This window comes from Artibeus jamaicensis, unplaced genomic scaffold, assembly GCF_021234435.1.
Source record: "Artibeus jamaicensis isolate MK-2021 breed Jamaican fruit bat unplaced genomic scaffold, CSHL_Jam_final contig_3230, whole genome shotgun sequence".
NCBI lineage: Eukaryota > Metazoa > Chordata > Mammalia > Chiroptera > Phyllostomidae > Artibeus > Artibeus jamaicensis.
Window position 1 is genome coordinate 5,320,569 of NW_026521764.1, and position 16,403 is coordinate 5,336,971.

At 38.6% G+C, this 16,403-nt stretch overlaps 1 protein-coding gene across 5 annotated transcripts in view; it reads left to right on the forward strand.

The window, feature by feature from the left end:
* TAX1BP1 (Tax1 binding protein 1) overlaps positions 1-16,403 on the forward strand; it is a 106,245-nt gene that overhangs the window by 85,686 nt on the left and 4,156 nt on the right. For 4 of the 5 annotated variants that reach the window (XM_037126463.2, XM_037126461.2, XM_037126465.2 and 1 more), the window contains 6 exons: positions 1,098-1,218; positions 2,379-2,482; positions 4,968-5,093; positions 8,340-8,411; positions 10,005-10,188; positions 10,552-10,700. In XM_037126463.2, the coding sequence (XP_036982358.2) occupies positions 1,098-1,218; positions 2,379-2,482; positions 4,968-5,093; positions 8,340-8,411; positions 10,005-10,188; positions 10,552-10,700 (756 nt within the window). The remainder of the gene's footprint in view (positions 1-1,097; positions 1,219-2,378; positions 2,483-4,967; positions 5,094-8,339; positions 8,412-10,004; positions 10,189-10,551; positions 10,701-16,403) is intronic. The other variant, XM_037126464.2, reaches the window with a different exon arrangement.

Consider the following 16,403-nt stretch of genomic DNA (forward strand, 5'->3'; position numbering starts at 1 on the left):
GGTTCGCAGGTCTGAGCTCAATCCACTGAGCTACGCCAGGCAGGGCGGTAGTGGTAGTTTTATACGGTAGTGGTAGTTTTTTAAAAATCTGGAATGTCTATTTGTTGGAGAACTAACAAAGGAAATAAGGGCATGGGCAGGGAGAAAAGAGAGCCCTCTTTTCTTCAACATTTTTTTTTAGGTCGATACATGTGTCTTTCACTTCAATGTCAACGCATGTTACTGAGTCGCTGCTTGCGGCAGTGATGCCTGTCCTCAGTGGGACTTGCCATCGATCGGTTGTCGTGGACAAGCTCTTCCTTCCTGTTTTGTATCCACTGGGTTAGGACGAGGGGAAAAGTGTCAGCTAGTTGCTTTGCGTTGTACTTACAGGTGGGGTAGGTAGATTTCATAAGATCAAAAATAATGTTTCTGTCTTGATATCTGTGGGTTTTAATGAGGGTTCCCAAATTGTGCTCAAATACAAGGTTTCTTATGTAATTGAGTCTTGGAAGGGAAGAAACACATTTGAAACCTGAAATTGAAAATGAGACCACAGTTCTCTTTACCAACCAGATTTACTGGAAAGACAGTTTTATTTGTACTGGACCCTATGACACATGATATTTTACCAGTCTTTTGAAACCTGAAAGGAAACCAAACAAGCAAGAAGTACGTGCGATAACGTAGGCAGGGTTTTGTGGGGGAAAAGAAACCATTACACTTTAAGTATGACCCACATGTATATAGATTTTGGTTTCAAGCCTTTAAGTATATTACGACTTTGTAGTAGAAAATGTGTGAGATTTCTGTGAATGGTTTGTTTTGGTGGTGTTTTTGATGTGTTTTTTTGTTTTGTTGTTTTTTGTGGTTTTTTTAAGGTTTTATTTTATTTTTAGAGAGGGGAAGGTGGGGTAGAAAGAGGGAGAGAAACATCAATATTTTGACAAGAAAAAAACAAGCTTTTCCGTTTTGTACTGTGAGTAAAGTGATGTAGCTTTTAGGGCAGTTGGAGCTTTGCAGACTTTCAGGACTTCTTGATAATGGTTATTATTTACATAGTGACTGAAGAGAGAAAATATAATTCATTTAACATCCCTTTATTAACATTTGAATAGGCCAATAGCAATGTCTTTACAAAGAAAATTGGGAGTCAGCAGAAAGTGAACGACGCCTCAGTGAACACAGACCCAGCTGCTGCTGCCTCTCCTGCCGGTGTGCCGCCACTGCCTCCTGCAGGTAAAGAGCTTTCAGGCTCTTTGTGTAGTGTCCTGCCCTGAAAAGTATTTGAACTTCCTTTTACTGCTTTGTTTCAGGAGTAAGAATTTTAGGGAGTTCATAGAAATCAAATCAAATGAGGGAATTGAGGCAAAGGGAAAGTAAGGGTCTAAAAGTAAGATAAAGTCATGCATGTGGTGAGTATGCGAATTATGAGTGTGAACTAGAATATTCACATGTGTTAAATGACCTGGTGTTTGTTGGGCTATAGGACAAGAGCCAAGAACTGAATTTTTAATTAACATTCCACTACAATCTATGGAATTTTCAAACACGTCTGGCCCTTCAATTGTTTAATTCTTTTAGGAGGAATAACTTGTAAATCCCGGTTGGTGTCGTTCATCTCTCTTCAGCCGCTTTGGATCACTGGGGGGCTTTCCTCAGTGTAGTTGTTAGTGGATAAGGTAATTTTTAGTTAACTTATAGAGCAGATCGGAGAGACACAGTGAAAACATGAACAGCATGTAAATTTGAATTAACTCTAGGATTTTACTTGTCCTTTTTTTTTAACCCTATATTAATGATTAAGCAATAATGAAAGTAAGTACTAGAGTATATAAAAGTATATTCCCTTGTGTAATGTTTGGGCAACTGATGTCTTATACTCTTTAAATGTCTTATAAATTTCCTATACTATTAAATTTTTAATTAGGTTCAGCTGCTACAGAACAGGATTCTCTTTTCATTTCTGTACATCCTCTGTAGCACCTGTGTGGTGTTGTACAATATATACTTAACAAAAACCTATTAAATAGTAATGAAGGACTGGAAAAATGATTCAAAATGTTTTCTCAGAGAGTATGGCTTTCCTACTTACCCTGTTTATTCAGTTATATAAATTTCTGTGCCATTTGAGAATTATTTTCAGCTAATTAAAAAAAAAATAACAGTCCTTTCAAACTTGATTCTGGCCAAAGTGACATTTAAGAAATTCTCACTTAGAGTTTATGTTACTGTCCTTTGTTTATTTAGTGAGTGAATGGATATTTTTAAGCATGTTTTTCTCCTTCAGTATCTCATTTACTGTACTTCACGGTATATTGACCTTTAAGTTATTCTAATAAGGAAAATAATAATAAGGGGAAAACTAATTTTTAATAATCTTGTTTGCCTTGTCACAGCAGAGACAGATTTTGACATTGTAACAAAAGGGCAAGTCTGTGAAATGACCAAAGAAATTGCTGATAAAACAGAAAAGTATAATAAATGTAAACAGCTCTTGCAGGTAAGCTAGCAACCTTGTAAGTGAAAGATTTATCAAGTGTAATGGCTTTGTTTACTGTATTGTTTTGATTGGTGAGCGCCCTAGGGTTTCTTTTGCATACACATATACTGATATTTCATTTAATTGTTGAGATGTTGAGAGGTGGTCATTTTGTATACATTTTTATGAAGGCCTTTGTGTAAAATCATGACCTTAAAATTTCTGTTCACCTACTATGCTTCTCTTGATAATAGGCTAGTGATTAATTGAGGTTGAATATTATTGTTTGTCTTATTATAAGGATACATGAAAAATGTTCGAACTTCATAAAAGAGAAGTTCTCCTTTTACCTTTAATAACAGAGATTTCCACCATATCTTAAAGTGACAAGATTTGCAAAGTGGAAAGGGGGAACGTTAATCAAATGAGTTTTTGCCTTCACAGTGTTACTTATTTTGATTATTTTAAACTCTATTCAAATATTTCAGTTTTGCAACTGTCGTGGTAGCATTCGTTTGTAGAGTAATTAAAGGACAAAGGGAAAAGGCTTCTCATTTTTACCTGATTTGAAGAAGGGAGGAAAGGGCATTTTGTGTATATAATTTTTGTTTAAGTAAATACTTTTTTGTGTTCCTCTCTGCATGCGGGGAAAAGAGGGATAATTTTTAGAGCTGGAGACATTCACGTATCAGCTCAGGGTTACTAGAGTAACTTAAAATATTTTGTTACTCCCTTGTAAATAATATTAACGTAATGTAATTTTTTACTCAGACCTCAAACTGAATGTTTATGTTGCTTCAGATGATCTTACTTTCTGTGGAAGTGTTCATTTGACCAGTTTACCTTTCAGTTCAAACCAGTTGTTTATAAGGGACTAAACTGTTTTTCCTTAAATGTAAAACAGTTCTGGGTGAATATTAAAAAATCTCATATAGTATTGAAAGTAGAGAATGTTCCATTGAAACTAAAAACTGCACACATTTAAAGTGCTCAGTTTGATCATTTTTGCCATATATAGTTGTGAAACTTACACTGTCAGGTGTTTTGTACCTGTTTGAAACTCATCCCTCTCTGTCCCCATCCCTGGGGAACTGTTGGCTTGCTTTCTACCATGAGAGATTAGCCTGCCTTTCGTACAGTTCCTATTCATGGAATCTCACGGTCTGTACTCCGTTTCTTGTTGTCTTTCAGCATAATTATTTTGAGACTGAGGTGTGTTGTTGCTTATATTGGTACTTCTTGTTACTGCAAGAGTTCAGATCTTTGCTGTTTCAAAAATTGGGTTGTTTATCTTATTGAATTTAAGTCTTCTTTATTCTGGCTATAAGTACTTTGTCTTATATGTGTGTAGTAAATAATTTCTCCAGTTTTTGCCTTGCCCTTTTATTTCCTTAATGGTATTTTTAGAAAAAGTTTTAATTCTGATGAGGTACAGAGTACCAGTTTATTCTTTTGTTTTGTGCTTTTTATGTTCTAAGAAACATTTATTTAATTGAACTTGCAAAGATTTTCTCCTGCCTTATTTCCTAGAAGTTTCATAGTCTCGGGTTTTACATGCAGATGTCAGCCATTTTCACTTGTCTTTGTGTGTAGTGGGAGATGCGGTATAGTTGGTCTAGCGTTCTTTGATGAAAAGACTGTTTTCTTCATTGACTTGCTCAAAGCATATTTTAAAACTTCCACCTTGAACAAAAACATTCAGATTGAAATTGGCCAATGTGCTTATTTATTGTGTTTGTAACTCCTTTTTAACATTCTGGGTCATAATGTGTAACAAGTTAACCTAGAGATTGTCTTCCCCAGGAAGTCCCAGTGTTTTATTTATCAATGTCTGGAAACAGTGGCATTACACATATAATTTTTAAAAAATATTTTATTTAATTTTTTTTAGAAAGAGAGGAAGGGAAGGAGAAAGAGAGGGAGAGAAACATCAACGTGTGGTCACCTCTCATATGGCCCCTACTGGGGACCTGGCCCACAACCCAGGCATATGCCCTGATTGGGAATCGAACTGCAACCCTTTGGTTCACAGCCACACTCAATCCACTGAGCTACAGCAGCCAGGGCTATAAATATAATTTTTATTACCTCCCTTTGCAAAAGTAGCACATGGCTGTGGCGAAAGCATCAGAGAAGTAGAGATGGTGGAAAGTACCGTCAGGGTCCTGATTCCCAGAGATGAGAGCTGTTAATTAAGTGCTTTATATTTTGTACACAACACCACATAGACATCATATGAAATTGTGTTAAAGCAACTTTTAAAACAAAAATACTATTACTCTCTTCTGTTTTTGCAATTTGCTGTTTTCAGTTAATGTATCTCGACATCTTTCTTTGTTAATTCCATTGTATATAAAAGGATTTATTCAATCTTCCACTGACTTTTGGTTACTTCAGTTTTTATACTGTTGCAGTAGTGTTACAAAAACATTTAGCACATATGTTTGTGTAGATACTGGCTGTATGTGGATTTAAAATCTTTTGTTAATTTACTAATTTTATTTAGGATGAGAAAACAAAGTGCAATAAATATGCCGATGAACTTGCAAAAATGGAGCTGAAATGGAAAGAACAAGTAAAAATTGCTGAAACTGTAAAACTAGAACTAGCCGAAGTAGAGGACAATTACAAAGTAAGTTTAGTATTCGTGTGACTTGAGGCATACATAGTTCTTGGTGCTTTTGAAAATGTGTTACATATAATCTTTATCAACCTAGTGTACGTTTTTAATATGGATAACGATAATATTTTAGTGTATGAATAAAAATGTACTATGAATTTAGTTAATGTTGCATATAGTTCAAGAACTATAAACTGAGAAGATGGAAACCCATATGAATTGCCATTGTGGCTTTAATTCTGTAAATTCAGATGGTTATTAAAATTATTTCTCTTAATTTTGCTTAGTATTTAAAGATTACAAGTGATTATTTTGTAGTCTCTTGTTCACCTAAAAAGAAACGTGTGTGTGTGTGTGTGTGTGTGTGTGAAGTTATTTTAGGACCTTGGCATTCTTGTGGGAGTGTGATGATATGATCAGTGATGTTTGAAAGTTAAGGGTTTTAAAATGATCACCAACGTATGTTTCTTATGATCCTAAGTGAAATACTGCAGAGTACACTTTGGCCAGTGTAACGTAAGCCAATAAACAAGCCTGACCAGTAAATGATATTTTTAAGAATGTTAGAGAAAAACCAGAAGGCTGTCTAGCTAATTAATAAGAATAGTATTTTTCCCTCTAAAGAATAAAGCGTAATCTTACGTATTCTATGATAGATGTGTAATTTGGCGTTTTTGTGTGTGTGAGTGAATAAAGAATAGGAAGTTCTAAATTATTTAACTTTGCTAAGTTAAGTCATCGCTGACTGTACGTGAGTTTTAAATGTAATTCTTAGACACCAAGAATTACTTTAGGCTCCTTCACGGGGCCTGGAGAGGGTGGCACAGCACAGACTAAGGCAACTTGACTGATGGTCCCTTTCATTACCTTCCACTGTCAGAATAATCTTGAAGCTTTTATTTCATATAATTACTGACATCCTTGTGGATATTGTTTTTAATGGCTGGCAACTTATTTATAAAGCTGAATACTGAATTCATACGAAGTTTTATTTTTGAAGATTGATTAAAAATGACTTAGTAAGTACTTATTGGAGCCTATTAAATGAGGTCTGTCCAGTAAGTATCCAGCCACATAATAAGAAAGATAGAGGTGTTTATTGAAGCAGCTACAAGAAACATTGTGCATGTGACAGTGACGCCTCAGTCCCCTTCAAAGTAGTCACCTTGGGACCTGACATAGTTCTCCTAGTCACCATCAGCTGCCCCGTCATATTTTCCTGAATCTCATCAACAGTCTGAGATCTTTAACCTTTCAAAGGTGGTTTTAGTTTTAGAAAAAGTCAGAGTTGCAGGGCACCAAATTGGGACTGTAGGGGGCTGAGTCACTTGCATGATTTGACGTTTCACCAAAAAAGTCTTCAGGAGATGTGATGCATGAGTGGGTGCATTGTGATGAAGCCTCCAGTCACCAGTTGCCCTTAGCTGTGGTCCTGAGTCATCTGAATAGTTTTGGTGGAGGAATGTTCAGGCTTACTGCAAAATCTGATGCAGATTCATTGCTTTGCTTGCTCAGTCATTTTGAGTGCCAGCAACCACATAGGACACATGCTCACCCAAGGGCATCTACTGCCCCCACTGAACAGTGAAGTCATCATTGTTTACACATGCTCAGTCCAGTCCACTCTCCTTGGCTGCCAGGTTACATTGATGTCATGCAGACCGTTCTCATTATGTTACCAATGACTGGACTTTTTCTGGACAGACCTTGTATGTATGTATACACTGGGCTAGCTATTATGTGGGTGATCGCGACTGTAAGTAAGCTGCAATGCTGTGCTTCAGGAGTCCGTGGCCCAGGAGGGAATGTTGAAAGTGTAATGGTGATCTCATGACTCTCTCATAACCTACCTAGGTAATCTGTCATACCCAGTGGGGATCCAAATATTTTTATTTCATTAATGATAAAAATGAGCATCGAGATTAAGCAACATATTTAAGGTTACACAGCTTATAAAGGTGCTTGGCTTTTTGCTTAGTGCTCTTTCCCTTACTTTTTCCTGTTAAGACACAAACCGTCATACCAGGCGAGGCAAACTAAAGTTTTACATGATAAATCCGAAGTACTTTAAGAATGTTTCCAACTGAGTATTTAAGAGTTAGACATTATGGAGAAACTAGACCTCTGAAACACCTAGCTGGAGGGGAGGAGAAGCAGAGCTGAGGAAAGAAAGCAGTAGTGTTCTACGGCAACAGAGAAACATCAGTACGGGTTTGGAGGTCAGGAGTGTGGGGCGCTGTCTGGGAACTGTCTGCAGTCTTGAGTGATAGGACCTTCATGTTCATGGTGGAGAAGACGAGACTTGAAGGACAGGTTGAAGCTGAATTTGCGTGCAGTTTGCTCTTCAGGTTTTTCTAAAAGAAAATGAACCCGACTAGAGTGGGTGTTTTTGAAAATAATTTGGTGTCACACAGAGGATTTGTAGGTGGGAAGCATTTTTGAAGGTAAGAAAATCAGGAAGTAGTTGTCTTAGGATGAATTGACAAGGGTAACCTCCTTGGGTACCTTCCCTGATCATCTACCGTTGAAAAGGATGAATTTATCCAGGAAACCTTTGAAAGCCATTGTTATGGGAAAAACCATTGAAGAGTAGTTTCATTTGTGTCCATAGTGCTGATGCTGTAATAGATGAACAATGGGCAGTTGTTGAATGAATGAGCAAATGACTTAGAGACTGGAAAGTGTTGGGAGGGGAAGAAGGAGAGAAAGGAGGAGTGTTCTTAATTTTCTGGCATCAATTACAGTGGGCTCTGAGATTAATAATATCAATTCACCAAAAAAAAAAAAAGTACATTTTGCCCTTGCAGTGCAGAAAGACAGCCATGAAAACATGGCTAACCATCAATTAAAAAGGCAGATTTGGAACTTAAGAAGGAACAAGTGTGGCACATGAGTTAGTACTTGTGATTTATTCCTATGGGGATGATAGTTGAAAACATAGAAGAAAGGGAGTTTTCAGAGAGAATGTAGAGGAGAGAAGCTGAAGAAAAAGCTTCACAGAATACTCCTATTTGTGATTGTGAAGGTGTGGACACACAGACGGGAGGGCAGCAGTGTGGCTGCAGCTCCGTGTAAACGTGGGGGGGGGTTCCGAGTGGAACTGGGTCGGTGCTGGCAAGTAACTCAGGTGTCAGAGTAGGAACCGAGGAAAACACATGGATGTGGGAATAGCAGTTGTTTTGATAGAATGGTATAAAAGCTGGAAGTGTAAGAGTCAATAATGAAAATGATTAATGACATTTTTTTTTCTAAATTTAGCTTCAATTGGCAGAGAAAGACAAAGAAATAAATGGTCTAACCTCACATTTGGAAAGCCTCTCCCAGGAGCAGGTATTGAGCGGTGCACTTTAAAATATGTTTTATATGACACTGAATGATCATACAGCTTTGTGAAGAGACAGATTTTGCAGTTCATATGAGGGTGGTATTTGAACAAACAGCTAGTTAGTAAAAAAGACCTGTTGAGACTCCTAGATGAAAATATTTTGTGTTGAGTATTTTAAAATACTTTAGGAGAAAATGCTTCAGTGTTGAAACTTAGTTTAGTCTTTGTACATTTTTTAAAATACTTTATTTATTTTCACCTTGGTTGTGCAAGAAGGCACAGTGCTTCCACCTACGCCTCCATCTTGGCGGAAGTCCTCTTATTGATCAAAAATATTTTATTTATTTTCAGAGAGGGGAAGAGAGGGAGAGAAACATCAATGTGTGGTGGCCTTTTGTGAACCCCCTACTGGGGACCTGGCCCACAACCCAGGCATGTGTCCTGACTGGGAGTTGAACTGGTGACCCTTAACTTCACAGACTGGTGCTCAGTCTACTGAGCTGCACTAGCCAGGACTGGTGTATGGCAAGCTTAACATGTGATGTTTTCATCAACTGGAAGTTCCCCTAACCCTGTGTAAGAATTCAGTCTGGAGTCTTGGTGCACAAGTATGATTGATTAAATCATTGGCCAAGTGATTTAACTCGGACTTCCACATCCCTGGAGATGGGGGTGGGGTGAGTGCTAAAATTTCCAGCTCTCTACAGTCATGTGCTGGGTGTTCTGGTGAAATAATCGGAGGGCCCACCAGTTGGCATAATTCAGGATGGTCTCAAGCTTAAAAGGACTTGTCATGAACTGGACACTGCTATGATTCAGTAAATTCCAAGAATTTTAGGACCTGTGTCAGGAATTGGGAACGGAGACTAAATAGGTTTTTATTAATAGCTAAGTTGTAAGAAATTCCATTTTTCCTCAGCTCAGTTAAAAAAAAAAGATGCTTTCTTGGCACTGATAAATTTGAAAGTACATTGGGCTTTATTCCACTTTCTGATTTTGTTGTATGTAGACAGGGCATTGATGAGAAGTTGAGAGCCAGCCTTTCCAAAACTACACTTCAAACATGATAGCAGTCCCCTCACTTAATCCATGGGGGTACATTCCAAGACCCCAGGGGATGCCTGAAACCTTGGGTAACATTAAACCTATTTACATGTACTGGGAGTTTTTTCTTGTACCCACGTTTCTGTGGTAAAGCTTGGGGCATGATTAAGTAAAGTAAGGGTTGCTGGAATACAGGCACCGCAAGACCACGGCAGCCTTGTAACCGGGAGACAGCTACTGAGTGACAAGGGTGCCAGTGGGTGTGCTGGGAAGGGACGGCTCCTGCCCTGGGCGGGGCGGAACAGGGTGCAGTGAGATTTCATCACGTGCAGTTTAAAACTTAAGCATTGTTTATGGAATTTTTCATTTAACTTTTTTTGAACTAGAGTTGACCACGGGTAATTGAAACCACAGAAAGCAAACTGTGGATAAAGGGGAACTACTATAACAGGGAAGTAATTTTACTGTTACATTTTAGCTAAACATTTAATGTTGCCCTTGTTATAAAATACATGGTTGCTTTACTTATTCACGTTTGTTTTTGTTAATTTTAGGAACTTAAAAGGAGTCTAGAAAATCAAGCAGAAGGGAAAACGGAAGGTCAGAATTCCCAGAGTCCCCGTCAGACTTCACAGGGTCTCAACACGTGCTCAGAGCAGAGCGGTCACGTTTCAGCAGTTCCAGACATGCAGCCGGTCCTGCAGTATGGGAATCCTTACGCAACGCAGGAAGCCAGAGGTTATTAAAATATTTCTGGTTTGGGGTTAGCCGAATTGGGAGGTTTTTCTTTTTGTTTGTTTATGTCTTTGTGGGATTAGAGAACCCCTGGTACAGTCAGTGCTAATAGAAACATTATAATGAGCAGTTTTAATGTTTAACACCATCTGGCTTCATCCAGAAGGGATGTACTGTGAATGAGTGGTCTATTTGCTATTATATATAGTTCTTATTTTTAAAAATCACTTGGATTAGAAATAAAGGCATTTTGTTTTTGATGTGCTAAGATGGTTTTTTATATCCTGTTCATCATAGCTTCACACAGAAATTCCGATTTTAGTACCAGGTTTCACCCTTCCCCTGCATAATTTTTTTTTTTTTCAGATGGAGCAGATGGTGCTTTTTACCCAGATGAAATCCAGAGGCCACCTGTGCGAGCAGCCTCCTGGGGACTGGAAGATAATGTCGTCTGCAGCCAGCCTGCTCGGAACCTCAGTCGGCCCGATGGTTTGGAAGACCCCGAGGATAGTAAAGTAAACTGCCTTTCTGTGTTCTGAGCCTGTCCCTTTCATTTTCTCTCCTGCGTAGCAAGTCACATGGTCATGCGTGTTTTGAGAGAGTGTGTGCTTTTGTGTGCACTTGATTACTTGATTTTTCACAAAACCTGTTTGTATTTAAATTTAAGTATGCAGCAAGTTTAATATGCTGCATATTTATTGATACATTAGGATTTTTACTGAATTAAAATATTAAGTTTGGAGAATGACCTCAAAATAGGAACAATTTAATTTTTTAAAAAATTGAGACAGAACTGACATATACCACTATATTAGTTTCAGGTGTACACCTATTTTAGTTTCTTGGTGAGTTGATACTTGTATTTGTGAACTGATCAGTGTAAGTTTACTTAACATCCATTTCGGTTACAAGTTTTCCCACTGTTATTTAAGATCCCATTGTTAAGTAGAAATTAAGATCTACTTTTAGTAACTTTCAAATATACAATACAGTATTATGAACTATAGTCACAGAGAGTTTAATTTTCACTAAGTAATTTGCTGTAGCTGCACTAGGCTGGACAAAGCGAAGTGTGAATGACCATCCCAGGCCACAGTGTGTCTCTTCACTTCAGCAGTTAGTGTCTTCTTTACTTTTGAAGGTGGGCTTCAGGTAGAAAACGAGGGAATTGTGTGTAGCATTCTTTTTCAAAGAAATACTGTTTCACACATTGGTAGTATTTAATCTCTCAGCAACACAGTAGTGATGATAATTGAGTTAGTTTGTGTAGCACATCATTATTACTTTGATTTCATTTAGTAAATAGGTTCTTTTCTACACAGCAGCTCCTGTGGATTTCCCGTGCATTCAGATGAGTTTAAAAGAAATGCTTTATTGTGCTCTTTGCAAGTACAGTGGTATCATGACCTGTTTTCTCATTTAATATAGTTTGCTGCATTTAATTGCTATTAACCTTTGCAGAAACTGATCAGTGTTTAGACAGACGTGAGTTTAGCCCTAGTGCTCAACAGTTATAATGGAGAAAAATGCATTTTTCTCTTCTGCCTTTTGGCCTCCTGTGTCCATTACTGGGGATAATTAGGAAACCTGTCAGGACGTTTGTAGCCTGTTTAAGGTCTAGAGTATCATTTTACTGCTTTTTCATACCTTTACTTCACATTTTGCATATTTAATCTGATCATTCCTAGCACAGATGTTACATGCAACAAGCCCTTCTCTTTCGTAGTCATCTGCTGCAGTTTAATTAGGAGAATGTTCTTTCTGATCTGTGTGCTTTGCCCTTCTGCAAACCCATGAGAAGCAGTGTTAGAGGCTTGTGCTCATTTGCTGACATGCTTAGATTTGGTAATGAGATGGAAGGGCTCTTAACAGGTGCACCTTGGGTAATTGCATTTTTGCAGTCGGATTTTTCACATTAGCAGAAATTTAATGTACCTTCAGACCTTGTTTAAAAAATTTCTTATCATTACAACAACAACAAAAACAATCACTTGCAACTGAAGTATTTTAGTAAGTAATTTTAGTTAGAATATGGAAAGCAAATTTGACGTGACCTGTTCCTTTTCTTTGGTTCTCTGCCTTGGGAGAGATTAACAGCCCCAGGACCCAGCGTCTTTGAGTCAGGCTTAAGACAGCCTACTCTTCCGGCTTGTTCCAGTCACACACCTGCCATAGCTCCTCCTTCTGGACCAGAAACTGGTCAGCCATTAGCTTAAAAACCTTTTATGACTCCCTCTCAACTAATAATTGCACTGGCAATAGCTCTAACATGATTATGATGATGGCGATGGCAACAAATGTTTCTGCACCTGTGTTTACCAGCTACTGCTTAGTCCTTTAAATGTATCATCTCACTGGTTCTTCATAGCAGTCCTTGGGGGTAGGAACGGTTGCCATCTCTATGGCAAGGTGCCGCGAGGCAGCTTAACTGGCTTGTCCCGTATCTCACTGCTGGGAAGAGTGCACCCAGGATTTGAGCCTCATCGCGTTGGCTAGAGAAGCTGTGGTCTCTAACCACCTATCAACCTATCAAATGGGCTGAAAGCAGAGGTTCCTAAACTTAATCTTTTGGCGCCTTTAGCATCACAGTACATTACTTGTAATTGAGTTTATTGGGGTGGCATTGGTTAAGAAAATTATACAGGTTTCAGGTGTACAACTCTAAAACACATCATCTGTGTACTGTATTGTATGTTCACTGCCCCAAGTCCAGTCTTCTTCCATCACCATTTGTCCCCCCTTTGCCCTCTTCTCCCCCCTTTCCTCTGTCTGGGAATCACCATATGTTTGTCTTTGTCTATGAGACTTTTTTTTTTCTTAATTCCTTTTTCACCCGACCCCACCCCCCTCTGACAGCTGTCAGTCTGTTCTCTGAGTCTGTTTCTGTTTGGTTTGTTGGTTTATTTTATTCATTAGATTCCACATACATGTGAGATCATATAGTACTTGTCTTTCTCTGACTGGCTTATTTCACTTAAAATAATGCTCTTCAAGTCCATCTATGTTGTTACAAAAGGTAGTATTTCCTTTTTTACATATGAGCAGTATTCCATTGTGTAAATGTAACAGTTTTTTATCCACTCACCTCCTGATGGGTACTTGGGCTGCTCCCAGTCTTGGCTGTTGTAAATAATGCTGCTGGACTGTAGGGGTGGCGTGTGTCCTTTTAAATGAGGTCTTGGGTTTCTTTGGATGGATTCCCAGAAGTGTTTGAATTTCCAGTAGAGCAGTTTACTGTAGCTTGTTTCATTTGCTTAATGACCAATCTGTCATCAAAATAGTACTGTGCTGATAGGTCTAAAGATAGATGAACAGGGTAAGGTGCTTTAGACTTTTGCAGAGATTAATATGCTGTTGAAAATTACAAAAGATTTAATTATTTGGAACTGTTCAAAGTAGATTTCAGTATGGCATTTCCAATAAAATTTGCTTAGAGGATTATCTTAGCAGTTTAACTAAACTACTAGGCACTGATACTTAAAAACCTGCTATTCAAAATTCTTTTGGGTTGACAGCTTTCAGTTCTAAAACCTAATTTAGTAGTTTTGGGGTGGAAATCTTTCTAACCTAGAATACATGATTCTCTGCCTTCTTAAAGAATATCTAATATAACCTTGATGGCCTAAGTTTATGAATTTAAAAGTCAACATTAAACATGCTATCATGTTCTTTTAAGATGTGAAGCTGTGGGATCCAATGTTGGAATACTATCGACATTTAGAGTTTTGTCTGTTTTTCTTTTTATCGGTAGCTGTTGCCGGCAGTGGGCCTGCCTTACTAGTCTCACTTCCCACCCTAATTGGTTGTGTTTAACCTCATATGGCTTGGAAACTAACTGTCCTTGATGAGTAAAACAGAATGAAGGTAGTATTTGTGAGTGATGTTTGACTGGTCATTTTGCATGTCAATATCATGAGAGACTTTATGGATTGTCTACTCATATAACTTACTACATACTTCTGGATTTGAACGGTTCTCTGAGCAGGTGATAGGATTTCTTATTTCACTGGAATGTGCTTAGTATGTCTCATTATAATATCTGGAGTTCTAGTTGAGTCCCGCTTTTGTTTTGTTAGGTAATAGGTGATAAAAGACACAAAATAATATGGCCATTATTACCAACGTATATGTGACTTAGGACTGCTCAGTATAAACTGCTCTCCTCTCACCTCAGTGTATTACAACAGGGCCGACCTGTCTGGCAGGTGGTCTGAGTCTAGCGTCTTAACTAGCGGTGAACTCCTGCCAGCCGACTGCTTTGTGGAGGCTGTAAATTGGTGTAAGCTCTGTCTGTCATCAAGTATTTTGAATGTCATCAAGTAAAGGTAGAATATCAAGACTTTCCTTTTTATCTTTTCTATTTTCCTAAGTGCCATTTTTTAATTTTTAATATATTTTATTGATTATGATATTATAGTTGCCTCAGTTTTTCCTTCCACATAGCACCCCCATTCCCTCTGTCAGTCCCTCCTTAGTTCATGTCCATGGGTCATGTGCGCAAGTTCTTTGGCTTCTCCATTACCTAGGTGTATAGTTCCTAACATGCCTTTGTCCGCATATACCAGTTTGTAGGTCTTAATCCCTGCACCTTTTCCCTTACTCTTCCCCTTCCCAACTGATAACCCTCCAAATGCTCTCCGTATCTGTGATTCTGTTTCTGTTCTGCTTGTTTGCTTAGTTTGTTTTTAAGATTGAATCGTTGATAGATGTGAATTTATTGCCATTTTAATGTTCACTGTTTTGATCTTTTTTTAAAATGAGTCCCTTTATAAACATTTCATATAATAATGGCTTGGTGATGATGAACTCCTTTAACTTTATCTTGTCTGGGAAGCACTTTATCTGTCCTTCCATCCTAAATGATAGCTTTGCTGGATAGAGCAATCTAGGTTGTAGGTCTTTGCTTCTCATCACTTTGAGTACCTTTTGCCAGTCCCTTTTAGCCTGCAAAGTATCTTCTGAGAAATCAGCTGCCAGTCTTATGGGAACTCCTTTGTAGGTAACTCTCTGCATTCTCTTGCTGGTTTTAAAACTCTTCATCTTTAACTTTGTCATTTTAATTATGATGTGTCTTAGAGTGAACCTCTTTGGGTTCAACTTGTTTGGGACTTTCTCTACTTCCTAAACTTGCATGTCTGTTTCCGTCACCAAATTAGGGAAGTTTTCTTTCATTTCTTTTTTTTTCAAGTAAGTGTTCATTTTTATTTAATTCACTTTCTCTTCTCCTTCTGGCACCCCCATGATTCGAGCGTTGGTCTGTTTGAAGTTGTCCCAGAGGCTCCTTATCTTACCCTCATTTTGGGGATTCTTTTTAATTCTTGTTCTGATTGAATTTTTTTTCTTCCTTATGTTCCAAGTCATTGGTTTGCTCTTGGCTTCATCCCTCCACTGCTGATTCCCTGAAAATTTTTATTTATTTCATTTAGTGTAACCTTCATTTCCTCCTGGTTTTTTTTTTTATGCTGTTGACGTACCCAGTGAGTTCCTTAAGTATTCTTAACCAGTGTTTTGCATTCTGCCTCTGATAAATTGCTTATCTCCATTTTGTTTGGAGTTTTATTTTGTTCTTTCATTTGGGCCATCTTTCCTTGTCTCCTCATTTTGGCAGCCTCTCTCTGTTTGTTTCTGTGTATTAGGTGGAGCTGCTTCAACTCCCTGTCTTAGTAGCATGGCCTGTTGTAGGAAAGTGCACCCATAAGTTGGAGGGGACAGAGCTCTAGGTACTTGCCAGGGCCGGGCAACCCATGTGAGCCAAGTTGATGGAGTCTCAGATACAGTGTCACCTTTCTGTGGCTCTGTGTGGAGGGCTCAGAAATGGGACTGTGGCCCCTGCCTGAGCTCCGAAACTTCGGGAGGAAGCTGTGCCCTGGTGCTCCCCCGGATGCCACACACTTCTATTTCTCCCCGTGTGCCACTGGTGCCCTTCCAGTGCTGCCCTGGTGCTAAAGCCCAGAGGGAGTGAGTCTGTGCGAGTCCTGAGTCTTCTGTGGTCCTTTAAGAAGTGACACCTGAGAATCACAGTTTCTTCCACTGCCCCAACTCCCACTGGTTTTTGCTGCCAGAAGTTGTGGGGATTTGCCTTTCTGGTACCAGAACCCTGGGTTCTGGGATCTCTTGCTCAACAGGTATCCCTCCTGGTGTTTATCCATGTGTGGGTGTGGGGCCGCTCATTCCAGGTCTCCGCCTCTCCTGCCTGTCTGGAGGTGACTTCTTTAACT